This window comes from Natator depressus, chromosome 2, assembly GCF_965152275.1.
Source record: "Natator depressus isolate rNatDep1 chromosome 2, rNatDep2.hap1, whole genome shotgun sequence".
In the NCBI taxonomy this organism is placed as follows: Eukaryota; Metazoa; Chordata; order Testudines; family Cheloniidae; genus Natator; species Natator depressus.
Window position 1 is genome coordinate 152,526,007 of NC_134235.1, and position 22,921 is coordinate 152,548,927.

At 42.6% G+C, this 22,921-nt stretch overlaps 1 protein-coding gene across 5 annotated transcripts in view; it reads right to left on the reverse strand.

Annotated features, from left to right (window-relative positions):
- COL15A1 (collagen type XV alpha 1 chain) overlaps window positions 1–22,921 on the reverse strand; it is a 270,398-nt gene that overhangs the window by 922 nt on the left and 246,555 nt on the right. For 4 of the 5 annotated variants that reach the window (XM_074945147.1, XM_074945146.1, XM_074945145.1 and 1 more), the window contains 8 exons: window positions 18,290–18,339; window positions 16,001–16,120; window positions 12,788–12,932; window positions 7,648–7,712; window positions 4,972–5,100; window positions 4,739–4,798; window positions 3,187–3,246; window positions 1,977–2,162 (listed from right to left, as the gene is read on the reverse strand). In XM_074945147.1, coding sequence (XP_074801248.1) covers window positions 1,977–2,162; window positions 3,187–3,246; window positions 4,739–4,798; window positions 4,972–5,100; window positions 7,648–7,712; window positions 12,788–12,932; window positions 16,001–16,120; window positions 18,290–18,339 — 815 coding nt within the window. The remainder of the gene's footprint in view (window positions 1–1,976; window positions 2,163–3,186; window positions 3,247–4,738; window positions 4,799–4,971; window positions 5,101–7,647; window positions 7,713–12,787; window positions 12,933–16,000; window positions 16,121–18,289; window positions 18,340–22,921) is intronic. The other variant, XM_074945144.1, reaches the window with a different exon arrangement.

The window sequence follows — 22,921 nt, forward strand, 5'->3', positions numbered from 1 at the left end:
AGGTCACGGGCAGTAAACAAAAATTCACTGAGCCTGTGACTTGTCCGTGACTTTACTACAAATAACCAGGGGCAGGGCTAGGTAGAGGGAAGGAATGGAGTCCCAGAGGGGGGACTGACAGGCTGAGCTCCGACTTCAGTGGCTGCCGCAGGGGGTACAGCCGCAGGGGGCACACAGCCCCTGCTCCAGAGCTCTCCCAGCTGCGGGACAGGGGTGTGCAGCCCCCACAGGCTGGGGCACACGGCCCCGTCTGTAGCCCCCACCAAGCCCCGGAGGACACAGCTATGGGGTGCATGGTCCCAGCTGCAGCTCCTGACCCTGGCTGTGGTCCCCCAGAGGAAGCAGGGGGCTGGGGCTGCATGGTCCTGGTTCCAGCCAGCACCAGTTGCAGGGCTTTGGCACAGTGTCCCTCCTCCTCGTCCTGAAGCCCTAGATGTCATGGAGGTCTGGTAAAGTCACGGAATCCGTGACTGCCATGACTAAATCTTAGCCTTACTCACGATTCCATCAGCATGATCCTTCATGCCAATCTCTACACTTTATTTCTAGGAGACCTCATTTCAAACTACCACCCTTATACTGCTAGCTCTCAGCTCTACCTCTCTGTCCCAGGCCGCTCTCTTTCCTTTCACAATTGTCTCTGCCTGACTCACATTCCAACACTTTTCCTTTATCATCGACACCTCTCCCGTCCTCCTTAGCTCACGATCTCAGAGTAACTTTCGACTCTTCTCTCTCCTTCACCAAATGTAAAGCTTCTTGTTTGAAAGGCCTTGTACACGTTAGTTCCTGCATACCTCCCCTCTCTGCTCTACTCTTTTTGCTACCCTCCTGCCCTGATCTCATGCTGAGTGCACCTGTGTCTGTGTCTGCAGGACAATCATTTTTCTTATAGCTGGAATGACTAAACTAGACAAGTGGAGTTAAAGAGCTGCAACTGTAGTAGGCAAAGTCAGAGGGGGGGATCAATTTCCCTCATCCCTGTGATGGTCCAAAAGGTTATTTGAAAATTCTCACATTCCTAATAAAATCTGACTTCTTCCTGAAGAGAAAGCTGAAAACAATTTTTAATGGTTAATGCAGATTCTGGTAAAACCAAAATTGTGCTAGGGCCATTACAACTGGTTAATTGTAATACAAGCTGATGGTATTTTTGAACTGCGTTTGAGTATTCATTTCTCATCCCAATCACAACAGGATCCATTTGTATTTTGGAGACGTCTCCTCCCAGAGTTCTGAATCGCATGGGGTTTCGGAATGGGACCCTCCAACCTTCTGAGAGCTGGGAGGTCAGGTATCACTCTTGCAAGTCAATTGGGCTGTTAGCTAGTGCTGGGAGCCAGACAGTATTTCAGAGCTGTGCTTTGGTGTGCGTGTGTATGTGTAAGATGCCACAAGATGACTCAGATTCTAGAAAAAGGGAGATTCTGCTCAGTTACCGTGGTATAAATCCAGTTTAACTATTGCTAAAGAGGTGAATATGGCCCACTATCATTAAAGATGGGACATGTGGTCACCTTAGTCTATTAAGCTCTTCAGGCAGACTAGAAAGCATAGGCTAGCATATGGCCTTGAGAAACAGACTCGCCTTGGGGGTAAGAATTCTAAGGTTGTTTCCAAAACAGGATTATTGAAAGAGAAACATCTAACAAGTTACATACTATACCATTGCCTTCGTATCAGTTCACTGTAAGCCAAACATTCTCATTGCTTTGTTTCTACCATTAGCCTTATAGTGTTGAAAAAGAAACTCTGAAGATGCAGCTGCTTATAGCCTAAGTGTGAGACATTGCATAGCTACGCTTATCATAAGGATACAGATGGGAAAAACGAGGCTTTTTCTTTATAAGACACTTTGACCAAACAGCTCAGAGCCAAGAAGCAAGCAAGAAAAAGTCTGTTACCTCAGTTGGCTTCCAAGATTTTTGGATTGCTGGAGACCACCTTTATACAGCAAATAAAGCATTTATTTTTACCTTAAGATTAACTATTGGTAGATTGTATCTGTCTGATTTTCTCACAACTGTAGACAGATCTTGCAAATGGGATGACAGGAAAGCTCTGTATGTTGACATTAAACCAGCTGCTCGGGCTTGTTGAAAGCATTGATAATCAGCTCGCATGGCACCAGAAAATGGCAAGTTCAAAGCCACCAAATGCAGCTGGAAAATAAGGAAAAACCCACACTGATTTCAGGTTTAAGTTATAACATCTATTAAGTAATTAATCCGCCTCCTCCCTGATAAGGAAAATGTGCCCTTGAGAAAAGCAGAAAGACAAATAGCTGAGCATAATAGTTAATACATTACAAAGAAGACTATTTAGATTAACCTTTTGCGATGAAGATATATTTGCCACCATTACATCACACTTCTTAAAGAAGTCATGTTCAGCTTGATGAGCCACAGGCCAGCCCACACTAGCAATATGTGATCTTCAAATACTTGGACAACCATAAAATCATTTCAAAACCTAAAAACTTCATTTTTAAACAACAGTTAAGATTTGCTAAACACAGTTACTGTCACATTGTTTATAAAACCCAAACATTTACAAGGAAATAAATACAGTTAAGGACAAAGCCAAGCAATGGACACAAAAATTCATTGTAATCAACCACAAAGAAAAGCATTTTTTAATCACAGTATAAGAACCTGAACTCTGATCATATGTTATTCTTTCAGATGCAGTAATTCTGTTATCTTGACTTTATCTAAATATTTAAACAATTTTTATAGAGGAAAGTTTAGATTCTGAAACACCCATTTAACAACTAACATCCACCAATAGTCCTCATGGCAAAAATAGGAACAGCTATGACTAAAATATGTTAAACATATTAATGTTAATAAAAATCAACATTAATGAACTTTAAACATAGCCTGTGCCCTAGATTTTGTTACAGTATAGAAGTGAGTCCATATTCATAGCTCAGAAATCAGGAATGTATTTGCTAGAGGACACGAAGAAAGGTTAGAATAACAAAAACAATTCTTAAAGAAGATATTTAAAATTTTTCATAGCTTCTAAACTAACTAAAAGACGTAACTGAAAATTCTCAGAGTAATTGCTATAAATTCAGAGGGGGTACATTTAAAAATTCAAACAAAGGTTTAATCCCGGCTTTAAGCCCAAATCTCAGGTATGCAGCTGTAATAGTGCCTCTAATGTAATTCTTCTACTTACTGTTGGTTTTCCATGATTAATAGTTGAAACTGGTCTTAGTGCTGGAAGAGACTGAAATCCCTAGTAGTTCAACATACAGAAATAAATCAGAGTTAAAATACAATGCTCAAATCATGGGAAAAAAAACAACTTTCTTACTCCAGCTTCTTGTTGGGAATACTGCAGAATTCTTTTGTAGTGAAATAAGAATTAACCCACATAGAATATGAAGTTATATAACTCTGAGTATAACATCCCCAAACTTTAAATCCAGACACGCTAAGGTCCTGATTTAGAAAGTCACTCAAGCATGTACTTACATGCTGTCTTGAATAGGGATGCTTTCCTGAATGTGGGTCTACAATACTAACACTAATCTGCCTAAGACTGCATCAATTCCAGAAGGCACTTGAATGTACGCACAGCAACAGACAGTGCTGAGTATGAAGATAACATGGTTGGGATGGATTAAAAATGAAAAACAGAGTGAGACAAGACAGAAAATCCAGTACACTAGAGGAGGTAGACCTCACTAGGCCTCAGCAGCCCTCCCATTCCCCAAACACATGGTTGTGGGAAGCAGAGAGGTAGGTCTAGCCAGCCCCAGGAACAGCAGATCTTCCCCAGGAGCCGTGGGAGTAGCAGTGGTGGGGCAGAGAGAGCTCCAGCTGAGGACCACTTTTACCGAAAAATTTAACATGACCTGGAAAGTCTGCAGACTGTCTTTTACAATCTGAGCTCGGGACATTTTTCCCCATTTGCTGATTGGCTATTGGCTTCAACTTCCTCCCACCCCTCTTCCTCACAGTTCTTCTCCATTCTCCTTTCCTTCCTCTCCTGGCATGCTCTCTCATTCCATGCTTACCTTATAATTACACAATCAGCTAACATGAAAGATAAGAGGTGAGTCTATCACCAGCCTAATCACTCTCCTTGCACATTGTATCTCCCTCCTCCTCCCCTTTATTTTTGTCTATTTTACATTGTGGATTCTTTGGGCCAAGGATCACATCTTCCTGAATGTTTGTAAGATGCCCAGCACAATGGAGTGCTGTATAAATAAATAAGGCAGGTTTTAGAATAGGCCTAGGCAAATACCTTGGCCCACATTCACCAGTGACGATGTAACTGGTGGTATAAGTTACAGGTGGGGTGTAAATACAACATTTCCATACCCTTACTCTCAGTAGCCAAGCCACTGATGATGATATGGTCCGAAGGTTCAGGACCTTAGTCTACTTATGTACTCTGTTTCTTTGGAAGAAACCCTGGACTCAATAGGACTTATTTCAGTATTATAAAACAGAGCACTGACTTTTTGTACACTGCTTTGGAGAGGCTGTTTTATCTCTGCAGTGTGGAGAGCCTCATGAAATAACAGAAATATGCTGGCCAATGGCTAGTAAGAACAAATTAGGGAGCTGAACGTAGTGATGTGACAAATGCACAGAGCTGACAGGCCACCCACAGTAGAGAAAAATCCTGTTGAGAGGGAGCCTATCTGCAAAACATTTTCCCCATTTATAATATTTCGATGCAATTTTTCACAAGCCACGAACAGTTTTGCACTTACATAGCCTGAAATTGCCGGAGGTGGAGGGCTGTCAGCTGGGATGGGAATTAATTCCCCAAGCTGGAAGAACACAAAATGAAGAGACAAACAAAAACATATACATGAATGAATTATATTTTTTTAAACTGTGCCAAAGGATAATCTTAGTACCCACACTCTCCCCTTAAAGAATATTTACAACAAAACAATTGAAGGAGAAGAGCTGAAAAGCAGGCTACATGATGCAGCAATACCTGCAATCTTCTCCATCCTCCTCGAACACGGATAAACACCTCGCTACTTTCACTCAGGTAGATTAATGTACCTTCTGCCACTAAATGAACCTTTTGCAACATGCTGTCAATATTTCTGAATGTTGTAACCTGTCAAATAACAAGGAAACAGAATCAGAAATTGCAGATAAAATTAAGTCTTTCTTTGAACTGGAAATTAGCAGAAGTAGTCATAGAAATGAAAATAGACTTTCTGTACAGTAAATATTTATAAAGCCTGTATTAGCTCATTTCACCCAATTTTGTTTATGTGGCATCCACTTCTTTTGGCCCTTAACATGAAAGGTGGATCTGGACTGGTAGTTGCCTGTTACATTCATTGACTGCATCAACGATGAAGGAGTTTGGGGTTGGGTGTGAAAATAGGAACTCTGACCCCTTAGCAGGAACATAGTACTTCTTATCTGCTCTCTTGCAGGGAGGGGATTATGGTAGCAGGAGTCTGCCAAATTTGCAGTTCAAACAGAGCCTTGTTTATAGGCAGAGCTATACTACCAGAGGCGGCAGTATGAAGAATATCAATCAATCTGTGTTGAGTCTCCTGAACCTCCTCCAGTGGGATCTGGGGAGAACCTGCAATTCTTCTCATGAGATCCAGAAATTGTTTTAAATCATCTGTGTATGGAGGAGGAGGGACAGGAGGCATCACTGCCTCATCAGGTGAGGAGAAGAGCTATTAGTCTAAAGCAAAGCTTCCTCAACAGCCCTTCTCTCCGGATACTCAAAAGATTCCTCCTGGGGAGGCGACTGACATGGAAAAGCTGAATGAGTAGGAGGGTGTTGCCCCTGACACTTCCTGTGAGTTTAGCTAGAAGCTCTGGAGAATTGTTCCCTATATGCAGCCCATACAACCCAGAATGACCAGTGGGGAGGTCCATATGGGGGGGGATGGGGCACCCGTGAATACTCATACCAGGGGGAGCCTGGGGCATCCCGTGTACATCTGTGCCTTGAGGATTCCATTATAGAGGGTGTTGAGAGAGGCAGCTTTGGGCTGGTAATTGAGTGAACCTTGAACCGAAATCTGGGAGTCAGAGGAGCTGCCCTCATTGTCGTCCAGATGGGGGAAGCTGGTGAAATTGAGACTGGGAGTCTGTCCATTCAAGAGGGTACCGGAGCGTGTGTCTGTGCCAGGGAATGGTGTGGTAACCAGCAAGGTACCAAGCGTCTTTCAGCACCCATCAGTAGAGGTGTCTCTGGTGTGTCTGAAATGACCAAGTCCTTAGAGAATCTGAACTTCTGCAGTACCAGAGGAAGCTGTGCAGTTACCGAATGGGCTTCAAAGCTGGAGGCAGGTGGCACTAAGAATGACCTCAATTTCAAGGGTACTGTCTGGTGCTGTGCAGTTTGGGGAACTACTGGCACTGCAGGAGTTATCAACACTGAAGTTGGTACTGGTCTAGTTGATGCAGAATGCTTAGAGTCTCCAGAGGTGCAATCCTGCTTGGATGGTATGAGTCTGGCTTAGATACTGAACACTGAGGGGTACTGTGAGTAGATACCTGCTACTTTCATAGAACCTATGGTACTGGGAGATCGAGGTGCCTCAGCATTACACTTTTTAGGATGCGAGGTCTCCAAAGTGGCAGGTCTCGGAGGTGGGCTTCCTAGCACTGACTTCTCTGAGGGATCCAGAGCTGCTCTTTTGAGAAGTCTTACAGGTGTCCCCCACAGACTTCTCCTGAGTGGGCTGCAGAGATTGATGGGACACTTCTTGTAGATCTGGTGTTGAACCTGAGCAAATCCTAGGAATGTCCTTTAAACAGTGGAGGTAGCTAGAGTGGCTGTCACTAACTGGGATAGACTTCTGGCAAGTTAGGCAGTGCTTAAAACTTGGAGATCCGCACATAACCCAAGGATGAAAAATAACTTCTTTTGAAGAAAGGAGTAATGTCTCAGGGAGGTGAGGTGGGAAAGATGAAAGGTCTCTCCAAAAGAAATCCCCACAAAACTAACCAAAATAAAACAAAGGATGCTAGATACCTAACTAATTACTAAACTAGAGGAAAATCTTGCTCTCAAGGCAGACTAGCAAAGAATTAAGCACCGCAAGATGCTCCATCTCAGGCTGAGGCCATTGAGAAGGAACGGTGGGTGGTTTGTCTATTGCTGTCCTATATACCCTCGGTTCAGGGCATGAGGACAGCTGGGACGTGACTGAGCATTGTTATCAGAAGTCTCTGATCAAAGGCACAGGGGACACATGCACACCTAAAGTGGAGCACCTACAGGGACAATAGTTGAAGCTTTTGTCTTAGGAGCAAAGTCTGTTGAAAATATTGACCGGAATTACTGGGTTTTATTCTACTTGGGTACCTAGTTTCCTTGGAAGAAAGACTGGACTCAGTATTATTTATTCTAATCACATAACATGTTGTCATTTTGCATACTCCTTCAGAGGTACAGATCTGTATCTGCAACATGCAGCACCTCCACTTATTTAGAATCCTATCCATCCTTTTGAATTATTTGCATAAGATGCTACTAATAAGCCACCAAACTGAGCTTTTTCTGAAAACTTATTATATAGAGAAGGGAAGTGATGCAGTAGTGGCCTTTTAATGGAGTGTTTCCATTGACATTCATGGGAATTGACTCATGCTCTGAAAATGGCAAACTTAAGTTTTCTTCTCTTACCAGGTTCCTGGTTCCTGGTAACCCTGGCTCCCCGGGAGGACCTGGTGGCCCTGGAACTGCAGCTGCTAAAATAAAACAAAAATATACTTCATGTCTCTTTTTTGAGAGAAAGAGCTTGAGAAGGTGAGAGGAAATACTTGATAATGTTGTGTAGGATAAAGGTTTTATTGGCATGAGTTTGTGACAACTACAGTACTCACATGCACCGATGTCCTGAGTGAGTGTGTTCTCACAAGCTACAGAAAATCTATTTGCAATGATTTGGGGACTATTTTTCTTGTATCCTTTCATCTGGGTGGATAGTCATCTAAGTCATCCTTTCTCTGATTGTGTGTTCCTGCAAGCTCTTCTGCACATGTTTAACTTTAAGCATGCGACTAATATTTAAATCAGTGAGACTACTTCCATGCTTGAAGCTAAGCAGGTTTGTGTTTGCAGACTCAAGGACTCAGTTATCCTCTGTACAATCTGCAAGGGATCATAAAATCCCCTAAAAATAACCTAAAATAACTTTTCTTTACAAAAAAGGTTCACAACTTCAAGGTCACCTATCTCATTACTTTTAATGTTTAGAAGAAACTGGTACCACCTATGGGAGAGCTGGGAATCTCTTTTACAATGATATGAACCTTCATTTCTAATATTGTTGGGTTGTGAGAAGTCTTAAACTTGTCACTACTCCAGAACTGAGGTTTGTTTACCCTGAGCCTTGGGCCAGTGTATTTTGGAGTGACAATTCCACATGTAGGAGAGAAAGGAGGAAATATTTCTCTGGCAGGTTAATCATATATTAGTGGTTGTTTGAAGTTGCCCAGAGGTTTGGAAGGCTACAAAATAATCCCTGCGGGCTGTGTGTCAGTGGTTCCCAGTGGGAGCTCAAGGCAGCTCCATCCACTGAAGCTGAGATGAAGGTGTCTGAACTGGAGAATCCATGATCTAGGATGGTCACAAACCACAGTATTAAAAAGATCCTATAATCAGAGGTAGGAGCCTCCTTGGAAAGGATAAAACAAGTGAGAGAGGAAGGACAAAGAAAGGTTGAGGGGGACCAAGGGAGAGCATGATAGGGGTGATGTGGGGAGGGAAAAGTGGGGAGGATAAGTGGTGTAGTGGGGAGCACAATTATGCGGAGGGATGGAATGAGGTGGGAAGGAGTAACTTTTATAGTCAAGGGACAGTTTTCCAGATTAATCTGAGTGTCTGGAAGCCTGGCACTCCCAGGCACTCTGGTGACAATTTCACTTATGTTCTCAGCACTTCTCAGAATGCATACAAAGACCAGCAGCAGCTCCCAGATACCCTGCCCCAGCTTATTTGGAAATCTGTAGCTTGCATTTTTTTTCCAAATGCTGGCAACTCTGCAAACGTATGCAACGTGCACAATGTCGGCACATGGTGTTTACAAGCTGAAGGAGAAACATTATGCAATAATTTTTTCTGACGATTGTCTCTTTGAGAAGATCTGGTGAGGGTAGGTGGCTGCACTTAATACAATGTCCCACTCCTGTTTGTTCATCCACAGCCCCCCGGAAGGTTTACGGAGTGTCTCTGCTATTACATTGGAGGAAGAACAAAAGAAAAGGCACAGAGGAAAGGGCCCAATCCTGCTTCTGCTGACTTCAGTGGGACAGGGATCAGGCCCACAGTGAAGGAAGAGGGGTATAAGTTAATCAAGAAAAAAAAGTTAAAAATTACAAATATGTATTAAAGTCATTAATGTCTTGTTTCTACTATATTCTTGTATCCATCCAGTCTGAACTAGTTTGTGCTAAATGTAACATCATAAAAACATTTTTAAAAGGTAGTTTAAAAAAAACCCCTAAGATTCAGAAAGCCATATCACCAGCGCATTAACATGCTCCAGGGCTTGTTGTATTAGTGTATGGTGGCATGTGATGATGGCGTGTTAATGGAAGAACAAAGCATCCCCTGTTGCAGTTTAGTGCCATTAACATTTCCAAAATATGTTTTTCATTAAATCTCATGTAACCTTGGAACCATCTTTCCAAACTACAGAGTCATCATTCTGGTGCACTTGTGGGTATCTTTTTAGACCAGCTGTTATGTGCCTGTGGCAGGGGACGGAGGCTTGATTCAAAGCCAGCATTCAGTAGTTCAGACTTTTCTGTCTCCCACACTACAGAATGTGGGGATTTTGACACAGCTAACCAGGAGCCTAACTGAAAGGAGACAAACTCATGGCTGGGCTCCATTCAGATTTACTAAATGGACATACATCAGTTTGCTTAATAAAGCAAAGAAGAGGATGCGTAGGAGGGAGACTGAGGTCAGTGGCAGGACAGTCTAGGGACGGAACACACCGAACAATCGTCTGGAACGTTTTGTTTAGTTTGACTGGGTCTTAAGCAATTTTGAGAAGTGCGTGATGTGGAGGACATGGTAGCTGCCTGTAATATTTTATGAATATTGTTTATCTCGGGGTGTTTGATATAGTATTTGCTATCTTACTAAGGGTTAATTCAGACAGGAAAGCAGACAAACACTTCTGATAGCCACCCATCTACAGACAGCTATATTGCAATTCAGAGAGCCAACTGCTTGGAAGTCTATCCCTGATTCCCTGCTGGGCTGCATAAATTGGCGTGACCAGGTTCAGTAAAAGGTCTGCCTCTGAAGAAGGGGTGAGAGACGAGAGGAAAAGGGGTGAATCCCAGCCCCCAGATGCTGGGTTGTCTGGATAAATTAGGCCTACATAAGCTTTGGGTAAGAAAGATATGTGTGGAGGCTGGTTGTTGTGTTACTAACCCTTTGCTCTTGTTATGCTGTGTTCCATCTGTTGAGACTAAACAATGCCTGGTGGTTTAAAAGGCTGGTTTGGCTCATATTCACACACTAGTTACAGCTCTGAAAGAGAAGAATGGCATGACTCAAGCCCAGTCAGGCCTGCTGAGGAGTCATAGTCAGTGAACACGGTACAGGACCCAGTCTGGCAGGATACCACCTCAGAATAGATATAAGCGAGCAGACTGTACGTTCAAAGACACTTTAGAGGGGTCAAAAGTTCAACCAGCCCCGAACCATCACACTTGGTTACAGCAATGCATTCTCAACATTCAGGCAATAAAACCCCTAAGGAAGTACTTCCGCAAGTTTGGAGTTACAGAGCTGCAGTCTTAAGTGGTTTACAAAACTCCTCCCTCATGTGTGAATATATGGGCCACATTTTGTCCCTGTGCTAATCTAGTACACTCAAACTCAAAAAAGATGTGAAAACTGAAAATGTTTGGGTTTTGCCTATGTTAAAAAATTCTTACAACTGATTTGCTCAGAAGCTGTAGTGCCTCCATGCTTATGAGCTGGAACTTTAAATTTGGCAGAAGGCATCATCCTGGTATCAGAGATGTACCTTTTCTGGCTCTGTGAAAATCTGCCATATTACAAAGCCTATGAAAGTTTCCAGTAGATGTTTGACAAAAAATTCTCCAAATATTCCATTTCCACTGAGCATGCCCTGCCAGTACCGAACTAGCTGACTATGCTCCAGCCCTGGACTGAGCAGAATTTCCCTGAAGTTCCCCCGGAAAACGTATGGAGCTGCTATGGAACCAGGCAGTGGAATGGAGAGCAGAGTGACCCTCTCTGCTGTGCTCTCCATGTCACCCTCCCCCTGCTGGAGCTCAGGCAGAGTGGAGGAGAAGGAAGCAGCCTGTCTCAAATGCAGAAGAATGTAAGAGCTTCCATGCTGGGTCAGACCATGACCCAACATCCTGTCTCTGACAGTGGCCTGTACCAGAGCTTCAGGGGGAGTGCACAGAACGGAGCAATTGTGGAGTAATCCACTCATGTCTTCCACTCCCATTTTTTGGTAACCAGAGGTTTAGGGTGGCCCTGAGCATGGGGCTGTATCCCTGACCATCTTGGATAATAGCCATTGATGGACCTACCTTGCATGAACCTAACCAGTTCTTTTTTTAACCCAGTTATACCTTGGCCATCACAACATCCCATGGCAAGGAGTTCCACATTAGTTGTGCATTGCGTGAAAAAGTACTTCCCCTTGTTTGTATTAAATCTGCTGGCTGTGTATTTCAGTTGGTGACCCCTAGTTTTTGTACATGTGAAAAGGTAAATAACACTTTGCTATTGACGTTTCCATACCATGCATGATTTTATAGACTTCCATCATACCGCCCTTTCGTTGTCTCTTTCCTAAACTGAACAGCCCTCATTTTTTAGTCCCTCCTCAGACTGAAGTTGTTCCATCCCCATGATTACCCTTTGCCTTTCTCTGAACCTTTTCCAGTTCCAGCATATCCTTTTTGAGATGCGGTGACCAGAACTGTACACAATATTCAAGGTATGGGCATACCATGGATTTATATAGTGGCATTATGATTTTTTCTGTCTTATTTTTTATCCCTTTCCTTATAGTTCCTAAAATGCAGATAGTCTTTTTGACCACTCCTATGCACAGAGAACGATCCAGGGTGACTCCAAGATCTCTTTCTTGGGTGGTAACAGCTGCTTTAGAACCCATCATTGTATAGGTACAGTTGGGATTATTTTTTCCCAGTGCGCATTACTTTGCACTTTAAATGTTGACATTCCTCTGCCATTTTGCTGCCCAGTCACCCAGGTTTGAGAGATCCCTCTGTACTGCCCAGTACAGCTCCTTAGTGACCCCACCATTCATTTCTCTCCATTGTGAAAACTGACCATTTATTTCCACCCTTTGTCTCTTATCTCTCAACCAGTTAATGATCCATGAGAGGACCTTCTCTCTTATCTCATGGCTACTTAATTTTCTTAAGAGCCTGTGGTACAGGACCTTGTCAAAGGCTTTCTGAAAATCCAAGTACATAATACCAAGGGGATCATCCTTATCTACATGCTTGTTGACCCCTGCAGATAATTTTAACAGATTAGGGAGGCAGGGCTTTTCTTTACAAAAACTGTGTTGACTCTTTCCCAACAAGTTGTGTTTATCTGTGTCTGATAATTCTGTTGAACAGCAGATGGGGTTACAGGGACAGGGTAGGCAGATGGGTGGGATGGGGACAGGGTAGGTTGTGGGAGACTATGGCTGGCTAAGATGGGATGCAGGCATTCACAGCATGCGCGCGCACACACACACACACACACACACTCAGAGGAAAAAGCAGGTTCAGAGCTCCCTCACCTGAGCCATATATCGCTGGGGGTCCTGGGGGTCCAGGAGGGCCTGGTGGGCCGGGAGGTCCAACTATTCCATACCCTGGAGATCCAGGTAGGCCAGGTAACCCAGGGGGCCCTCTTGGCCCAACAATCGAATCCCCCTTTGGCCCCTGTCAAGGCAGGAGACTATTGTTTAAACACAAAAATGATACACATGCAGCAGCCTGAGTGAGCAATGACTTAAGAACCCTGATCTCAATAGCGAGATCCTGAAGTTAGCTTCCCAAACTCATATTTGGGCGTAATTTAGATGGTAGTTCTGATTTTCAGAAATGCCGAGCACTCAGAAGTTCTCACTGAAGACAACAGAAAATGAAAATCTTACTATTTAGGTGCCTAAACTATGGATTTAGAGCCTAATTTTTTGCAACGCTTTCTGAAAATCTTGACCCAGGTGTTTGGATCTGCTCCGAGTGTCTGATTTCCCCCCTAATGCTGTACACTATTCACCATGCAGCTGAACCTCCACTGCACAACTAAGGTCACTCCATGTTTGATATACTTAAAATGGTGTCAAGATTGTCTCATGATGCCTGTGAGAAGGTTTTAGCCCCAAGGATACATGACTCATCCTGAGTGCCTCCCGCATTGCAACAATATCCCAGCCTTCTACCCCATTCCTCACCTTGCCCTCTCCCTTCTTTTAAAAAAAACAGACCCTATCTACCTAGCCTCCCAATTTATGAGTGCCAGAATAGGGAACCCTGCAATTTGGCAGGGAGCTTCATGATCCCCATGTATCTTCAGCCCCTCCGATCACACCCTTCAGGCCAGCCTGCATATATGGAACAGGTCGGGGCCATTTGTCTAAAATGCCTGGTCATTGTCTGCTGCAGCTGATGTGTCACCCAGTCTCTGCTGTTCTTCAGGCAAAGCATTTCTCTGCCAGACAACAGACTGGTGCAGAGGGGGCAGTTCCCAGTAGAGTCAAGTGGGATAATTCAGGACTCACTGCAGGCAAGGGTCCTATCCTTGCACTACTTCCCAGTTGCCACAGACCTTCCTTCTTTTCTGGCACAGTCATCACAAATGGAACCTAGCAAACTCCATACATTAGCCAATTAACAGGTGCCATCCACCTGGGGATTAGCTGATTTCCCAGGGATTAGCAAAACTGCTTCTAAAGCTGATTTTTATGGTGATTAACACAGGATAAAAAACTAGACAGATTACAAAGCAGCTGAATTTTATAGGAACTGTTCAGACTGATACACATGGGATTTTTCATTAATGTTTTTGGAGCACTGGATGTTAGTTATGTTAGCAAATGTTAGTTAACTAGATGGTCAACATTTTTCAATATGGACACTATATAATTTCTGTACTGATTATTTTGACCTTTATGAGGATATAGCCAGTAACATCATAGGTATCTTAATTTGTGTTATTGGTATTATGAATCTACTTATTGATGTAGCTAATTCAGGCAACAGAGCAAAATGTTAAATCTGTTTTTCTTGGCAACTTAATTACCACACATGATATTAAAATGTGTATATTTAACATTGTGAATTAATCCTATGTGCAAGTCATACTAATTTCATTTGTCTTTATTTTTAAACTTCTAAAATACACATAGCTATACACATTTAGGCATATGTACAGAAATATAAAATCACACATGGTATAGTGTGATTTTACAACCTAGAACGACAGCTTCCAAACAAAACACTCCCCCAGCCATCTTTCAACGAAAAACCTAAACAAACAAGTAGCTCTTGCAGTGTGTAACGAAGGCTCTCTCTGACCAGCTCCAAAGCTGAAGGACTTCTGCTGGGAATGCTGCCACTGGCAGATTACTATATATTTTTATTTTCTTACCCTTTATTGGTCACTGTGCCCAAAAGAGTCATTGTAAATTCATACAGTGTACTGAAAGGTTTTAGAGTAACAGCCGTGTTAATCTGTATTTGCAAAAAGAAAAGGAGTACTTGTGGCACCTTAGAGACTAACCAATTTATTTGAGCATAAGCTTTCGTGAGCTACAGCTCACTTCATCGGATGCATACTGTGGAAAACACAGAAGATGTTTTTATACACACAGACCATGAAAAAATGGGTGTTTATCACTACAAAATGTTTTCTCTCCCCCCACCCCACTCTCCTGCTGGTAATAGCTTATGTAAAGTGATCACTCTCCTTACAATGTGTATGATAAACAAGGTGGGCCATTTCCAGCACAAATTCAGGTTTTCTCCCCTCCCTCCCCCCCAACCTCTCTGGTCACTCAATTTCTGATCTCAAAGTGACTATCCTTCAACAAAAAAACTTTGAAAACAGACTCCAACGAGAGACTGCTGAATTGGAATTAATTTGTAAATTGGATACAATTAACTTAGGCTTGAATAGAGACTGGGAATGGTTGATTCATTATAAAAAGTAACCTATTTCCCCTTGTTTATTCCCCCCCCCCCCCCCCCCCGTTCCTCAGACGTTCTTATTAAACCCTGGATTTGTGCTGGAAATGGCCCACCTTGATTATCATACACATTGTAAGGAGAGTGATCACTTTAGATAAGCTATTACCAACAGGAGAGTGGGTTTGGGGGTTTGGGGGGAGAGTATGTCTTACATATAGTGCTCCTCTTAATACACCCAGAATATTAACCTTTTCTGTAACTGCATCATATTGTTGACTCATATTCAGCCTGTGATCCACTATAACCCTAAGACCCTTTTCAGCAGTACTACCACCGAGCCAATTATTCCTCATTCTGTAGTTGTGCACTGGATGTTTCCTTCCTAAGTGAAGTACTTTGCACTGTCTTTTTTTAAAATGTCATCTTGTTGAAGTCAGATCAATTCTCCAATTTATCAGGGTCATTTTGAATTCTAATCCTTTCCATCAAAGTGCTTGCAACCCCTTCCAGCTTGGTGTTATCCACAAATTTTATAAACATACTCTCCACTCCATTATCCAAGTTATTAATGAAAATATTGAATAGTACTGGACTCAGGACGGACTCCTGTGGGATCCCATGAGATAGGCCCTCCCAGGTTGACAGTGGACCATTGATAATTACTCTGAGTACATTCTTTCAACTAGTCATGCACCCATCTTATAGTAATTTCATGTAGACCACATTTCCCTCGTTTGTTTTTTGTGTTTATTTAGTTCTTACTGGAATGAGAAAATGCCCAAGTACATTTCTATTGCAAGAGAGACCACACCACTTACAACTAGTCCTGGTCTTCCAGGAGGTCCAGCGGGTCCAGGAGGCCCTGACATAAAAAATCCTCCACTTGGTTCACCTTTTTCCCCTTTGAAGCCAGTTTCTCCATTGTCGCCTTTCTCACCCTTAGAAGAGAAAGCATTTAAAAAAATTAAGTTGAAACAGGATTGGAACCGGACATTGATCCCGTAAATTTACACTAAAAATCTCAATACAGGATACAGTGATCTTAAAATCTGCTTTTTGATATCACTCCCTTCCCCAATGACATATAAAAGAAAGAAATAATTTATTTCCCTATGCTGCCTGCAAGGGCAGGACTTCTCTCACAGAGAGAGGAGAAAATTAGGTAGGGAAAATTGTGTTTATTGTAGTTCTCCTTCTCCTACCCTCCAAAACAAGATTCCATACTGCAATTATACCTTCATCCACCAGAAAGCTGGAGGCAAAAGTCACAGGAGGGCAAAGAGCCGGGCTCCACCCCCTTTCCTTCGGTCCCTGAAAAAGCAGACTACAGATGTCACACAAACAGAGCTGATATTTAAAGATGTGTAGGAAAGCAAGGATTACTGTAGACGGGTAGAGAGAAAGTGAAGGAGGTAGGATGGGAGAAGAGATGACACACAAAATATTGGCACGTGATTTTCTCTTGTACTTCTCTTCTCCCATCCTACAGAGAAGATCATCAGTGAGTCCGAGAGAAGGAATGAGAAGAGGAGCCTTGAAATACAGAGTTGTTGTTCTCCCTGGCCTGCTGCATAAGAACCACATCAACAGAAGTTCCAGTCTCTCATTATTTTCTTTCTGTAGTTCTGTAAGATGCTTGTTTTCTCTCTACCCTCCTCTTTGTCTTCCTTATTTCTTCCTTCTGAGAAACAAGATTGTAAATAGAAGCAGCAGAAGACTGAGCAAGAATTATTCAATCCCAGGACAGGTGGCAAAACAGACTCAAGAAGAGGGGTGAGGAGCCTGGTTCTGTATAGCTTTTGTGATTGACAGATTTTCCCTCTTGCTTCCTGGTAAATGGAGTTGTAAAGCTTGCTGTATGGCATCTCATTCTGTAGATGGGGGGACAAATGCCAAAACAGCACTTTATAGATGAAAGCATCTGTTTAAGGTGGAGATATTATTCTGTTAAATCAAATAAACCACATCCTATCCAAGGGGGAAATTTCTCTCTTTGAGTTGATGCAGGCTACACATTACACCAAAGAAAATATAAATGGTTGAGCAGGAAGAAAATCTGATGAACAATCTTTCAAGGGGTTTGGTTATACCATTACATAACATTTTGATTTAATGTCTTCTGGAGATATCACTATGCAATATTCTGTTTACATTACACTAGAAATCTTATTTTGATACAAGACAGGATATAATAGCTCTAATTCAGTTAGAGCAAAATAAAAGCATTTAAAATTAATATTCCATTCATATTCAATTCCAACACTTAAAGTAATCCATAGTGGGAGGACAGATGACTTCTGAAACAGGGCTGTGTGGGTCAGATGGTTTTCTTAATTAGCCATTTTGGAGAACAAATAAAGGGAGGCAGAACTATTGGCTCCCAACAGATCCTTTATTTTATTAAGTCTGTAAAATGATTTGTACTGGCTCCATCCCCTTTCCTGCAGTCACTGAAAAAGAAGACTTCAAATTTCACAAAAGTAGAGCAGATATTTGAAGGAGTGTAGAAGAGCAAGGGTTACTGCCTATGGGGGGAGAGAAAGGGAAGGAGGTAGGATGGAAGAAGAGACAACACAGAATTATCAGCACTGACTTTTCCTAGTACTTCTCCTATCCCACAGAGAAAACCATCAGCTAGTCTGGGAGAAGGAATAACGGGAAGTCTGTACAAAAACTGATTGTTCATGTATTAAATATAGCTAAATTTGCTCCGACAGTCTTTTTGAAAGCAAAAGTTCTCTCACTCCATTGTTGGTATGAAAGAGTTTGAGAAATATAGAGGAGATTTAAAGTAGATAATGACAAAGTATGATTCATTTTAATACAATTTGTGAAAAGAAAATACTTAGTAGTAAAACCTAGATAATATTTTGTATGTTAGTAACGTCCTTTGTTTACATTTAGTATATTATATAGTATATGATAACTTGTTTATTCACCTATTAATTTGAATAATTGCATAATACATCAATTTGTAATTTCTGGTATAAATCAATTATTGTGTGTATTCCACCTTATATGTTAATATTTGTCTTATATTTAATGCATGTTAAAATATAGGGTTAAAAGTTCCATTCAGCCTTAAGATACAAATGGGAAGTAATTACCTTCATGCTATTAACAAAGTGGTTGAAATATGGTGAAGGCAGAGGAGGACCTGAAAAATCAAATACATTATTTTAGTGCAAAAATCATCTGTACTTTCCATTTAGATGGGCTAAATTATCCATAATTTCCATTTTAGAAGGCCATTATCTGTATTATTCTAGAAGTTTAAAATATAACTCTTCTACATAATCATCTTGACCTTTTTAATGCGGCAAACATTTGTTTCCTCTCTGTTTTACTGTAGCAAAAGCCAACATATGGTCTGTATGCCAGCATCTTTGATGGGCTGGTGTCAGTGGGATTGTGTTTATGCTCTGGTGATGGTTAGATAACCTGAGGCTACAGAGTCAGTATTTTGTTTTTCATGCTCTCGCTCTGCTGTTTTTGTGTAGGTTTGAGAAATAACTTTTTTTTTTACAGTGCTCAATAGCAACATGATGGACTTGTCTCAAAGAGATACTTAGAATTCCCTGATGTATTGTAATCAGTTTAAATTAGGGCTAACAGTTTAGAAGATTAATTGAATTCAAACAAATTGCAGGGAAGTGTATTCAATCAAATCCTAATGGAAAATATGGCACCATCTAGTTATTCATTCATACATTAAAATATACCGCACTTCAAAAACGCAGTAAAAGTACCTCTCCGGATCTCTTTTGAGAAAAGGCTTAACAACTACTCGTGTGAGGGAAGCTGGCACCTTGTTTTCCAATGAGGAAGCACTAATGTTCTCTGCTAAACATACACCGAATACAAAATCAATACTCCGCTTGATTTTAACACCCAGGGGACCGACACAAAGTCCACTGAAGTAAATTGAAAGGCTCCCATAGACTTCTGTGGGCTTTGGATCAGGCACGATGAGAGCTATTGGGTTCCACAGCACATCTGGAATTTCAGCGAGACAAAGTCAAATTCATTCATGTATCAGAGGGGTAGCTGTGTTAGTCTGTATCCACAAAAACAATGAGGAGTCCAGTGGCACCTTAAAGACTAACAGATTTATTTGGGCATAAACTTTCGTGGGTAAAAGACCCACTGCGATATTGCACCCCATAATGCTTTATGGAAATATGCTTATGAATGTATAATGATGTAACTAGAATATGTTTTATGCTACATATGCCGTGTAACATATCTCTGCAAAGATTATGATCTATTGAATATATTCATCCTATTTGTATGCATGTGTCATTTTTGTATTCAAAGTTATGAATATTGGCTGTGTACTTGTTTGAGTTTAAGTAGCCTTCATAAAGCATTTGGTCAGCTTCTTGAGAAAGGAATGTGCAAATTAAGTGCCCAGTCAAGAAAGACTTAACTGACAATGGATCTTGGAAGACTCCAATCCACATGAGAAGTCTACCTGAGGATGTTCAAGGTAGCATGTAAACAATAGCTTCCACTTGTAAGGAACTGAGTCATGCATGGACATGTGACTTGCCCATGTGACTCCAAAACTCCACCTTGTAGCTGGGATTCTACACGGGGGGGGGGGGGTGTCCACCCACAAGAGGAAGTCTATTTAAACCCCTGGAAACCCCTCCATTTTGTCTTCAGCTGGCTCAAGAGATAGCCTCTCCACCCCCAAAGGATATCTGAAAGACACTGGAACAGAGAACAGTAACCACGGGGGTGTGAGTGATTGCTGGACCCAGACTAGAAGGAGGCTAGTCTGTAAAAGAGGCTTATTGGAACATCTCTGAGGGTGAGATTTTATCTGTATTCAGCTTCTTACTGCATTAGGCATAGGCTTGGGTGTTTTATTTTATTTTACTTGGTAATTCACTTTGTTCTGTCTGTTATTACTTGGAACCACTTAAATCCTACTTCTTGTATTTAATAAAATCATTTTTTACTTATTAATTAACCCAGAGTATGTACTAATACCTGGGGGGGGGAAGCAAACAGCTGTGCATATCTCTCTAACAGTGTTATAGAGGGCGAACAATTTATGAGTTTATCCTGTATAAGCTTTATACAGGGTAAAACGGATTTATTTGGGGTTTGGACCCCATTGGGAGCTGGGCATCTGAGTGTTGGAGACAGGAACACTTCTTAAGCTGTTTTCAGTTAAGCCTGCAGTTGTTGGGGGATGTAATTCAGACCTGGGTCTGGGTTTGCAGCAGACTAGTGGGTTTGGCTCAAACCAGGCAGGGCACTGAAGTCCCAAGCTACCAGGGGAAACAGGCTCAGGGGTAGTCTCAGCACATCAGCTGACAGTTCCCAAGGGGTTTTCTGTGATCCAACCCGTCACACCCACTTCTTCAGATGCATGGAGTGAAAACAGAAGTGAAAAACAGAAGTGAAAAAAGAAGTGGGTTTTTTACCCACGAAAGCTTATGGCGAAATAAATCTGTCAGTCTTGTTGTTTTTTGTAAATTCATTCATATCATATAGATGTAGCTTTTGTCCCCTCCAAACACGTATCTGCAAGTATGAAGGCAGCCAGACTGGAATTCACAAACAAAATCTATTGGATTAAGTTAGACAGAAATTTTTTCACAACATTTCTGAGCAAACAAAGCCATGATTCACAGTGCGCTTGTCATGTTTGGAGCTCTGAAGATGCTACAGTGGAAGAGCTACAATTGTCTGTGCCATTGCTAAAGCTTTGAAAATTCTCTGTGCTGCAACTGAGCTAACTCACAGCACGAGTTCCACCATCATCACTCTTAGCTCTGGTCTACACTACGAGTTTAGGTCAAATTTAGCAGCGTTAGGTCAATTTAACCCTGAACCCATCCACACGACCAAGCCGGTTTTGTCGACTTAAAGGGCTCTTAAAATTGATTTCTGTACTCCACCCCGGCGAGGGGTTTAGTGCTAAAATCAACCTCACTGGATCGAATTTGGGGTAGTGTGGATGCAATTTGACGGTATTGGCCTCTGGGAGCTACCCCAGAGTGCTCCATTGTGACCGCTCTGGACAGCACTTTCAATTCAGATGCACTGGCAAGGTAGACATGAAAAGCCCCGGGAACGTTTGAATTTCATTTCCTGTTTGGCCAGTGTGGCGAGCTGATCAGCACAGGTGACCATGGAGTCCCAGAATCGCAAAAGAGCTTCAGCATGGACCGAACAGGAGGTACTGGATCTGATCGCTGTATCGGGAGAAGAATCCATGCAGGCAGAACGCCGTTCCAAAAGACGAAATGCCAATATATTTGCCAAAATCTCCAAGGGCATGATGGACAGAGGCTACAACAGGGACACACAGCAGTGCCGAGTGAAAGTTAAGGAGCTGAGGCAAGCCTACCAAAAAACAAAGGATGCAAATGGTTGCTCCGGGTCAGAGCCCCAGACCTGCCGCTTCTATGATGAGCTGCATGCAATTCTAGGGAGGGCCCCTACCACTACCCCACCACTGTCTGTGGACACCTGCAATGGGAGAGTCTCATGAAACAGGGATGAGGAAGAGGAGGAGGAGGAGGTTGAGGATAGCGCACAGCAGGCAAGCGGAAATCCCTTCTCCCTAGCAGCCAGGAACATTCATCACCCTGGAGCCAATACCCTCCCAAGGTGGGCTCCTGGACCATGAAGCCGGAGAAGGCACCTCTGGTGAATGTACCTTTGTAAATATAATACAGGGTTAAAAGCAAGTGTGTTTAATGATTAATTTGCCCTGAAGACTTAGGATGCATTTGCGGCCAGTATAGCTACTGGAAAAGTCTCTTAATGTGTCTGGGGATGGAGCGGAAATCCTCCAGGGACATGTCCATGATGGTCTCCTGAGGTACTCTAAAAGCCTTTGCCACGCGGTGGGGGGAGGCTCGTTCATGCTGAGCTGTTCGCGTTTGGCTGAGAGGGATCTTCCCTGATACTAGCCACGCGGTGGTTGGGGGGGGGGGCGTGAAGCACATGTGCTATTAAAATGTGAATCGCTTGATTCAGTGTGAAATAGTCTTCCCTTTGTTCTCTAAAATGTAACTTTTTAAACACTACTCTCCCTTTTTTTCTCCCGCAGCTGCAAATGTTTCTACGCTCCCCATATCATCTCTGTGCCAGAGGCTAGCGCAGATTAGAAGGCAAAAAAAAAAAAAAACCACATTCACGATGACATGTTCTCAGAGCTCATGCAGTCCTCCTGCACTGAAAGAGCTCAGCAGAATGCGTGGAAGCAAACAATGGCAGAGTCCAGGAAAGCGTTAAATGAATGCGATGAGAAGAGGGAGGAGCATGCTGAGAGGATGCAATGCTGAGCCTAATGGGGGAGCAAACTGACATGCTCAGGTGTCTGGTGGAGCTGCAGGAAAGGCAGCAGGAGCACAGACCGCCACTGCAGCCCCCTATAACCGCCTGCCCTCCTCCCCAAGTTCCATATCCTCCTCACCCAGATGCCCAAGAATGCGAGGGGGGGGGAGGCTACGGGCACCCAGCCACTCCACCCCAATGGATTGCCCTAGTAACAAAAGGCTGGCATTCAATAAGTTTTGAACTGTAGTGTGGCCTTGTCCTTCCCTCCTCCACCACTCCACCCAGTGCTTCCCTCCTCACCCATCCCACCTGGGCTACCTTGCAAGTTTTCCTCCTATTTGTGGGATGAATTAATAAAGAATGCATAATTTTGAAACAATGAATTTATTGCCTCTGAAAGCGGTGATCGAAGGGGGGAGGTTGGCTTACCGGGA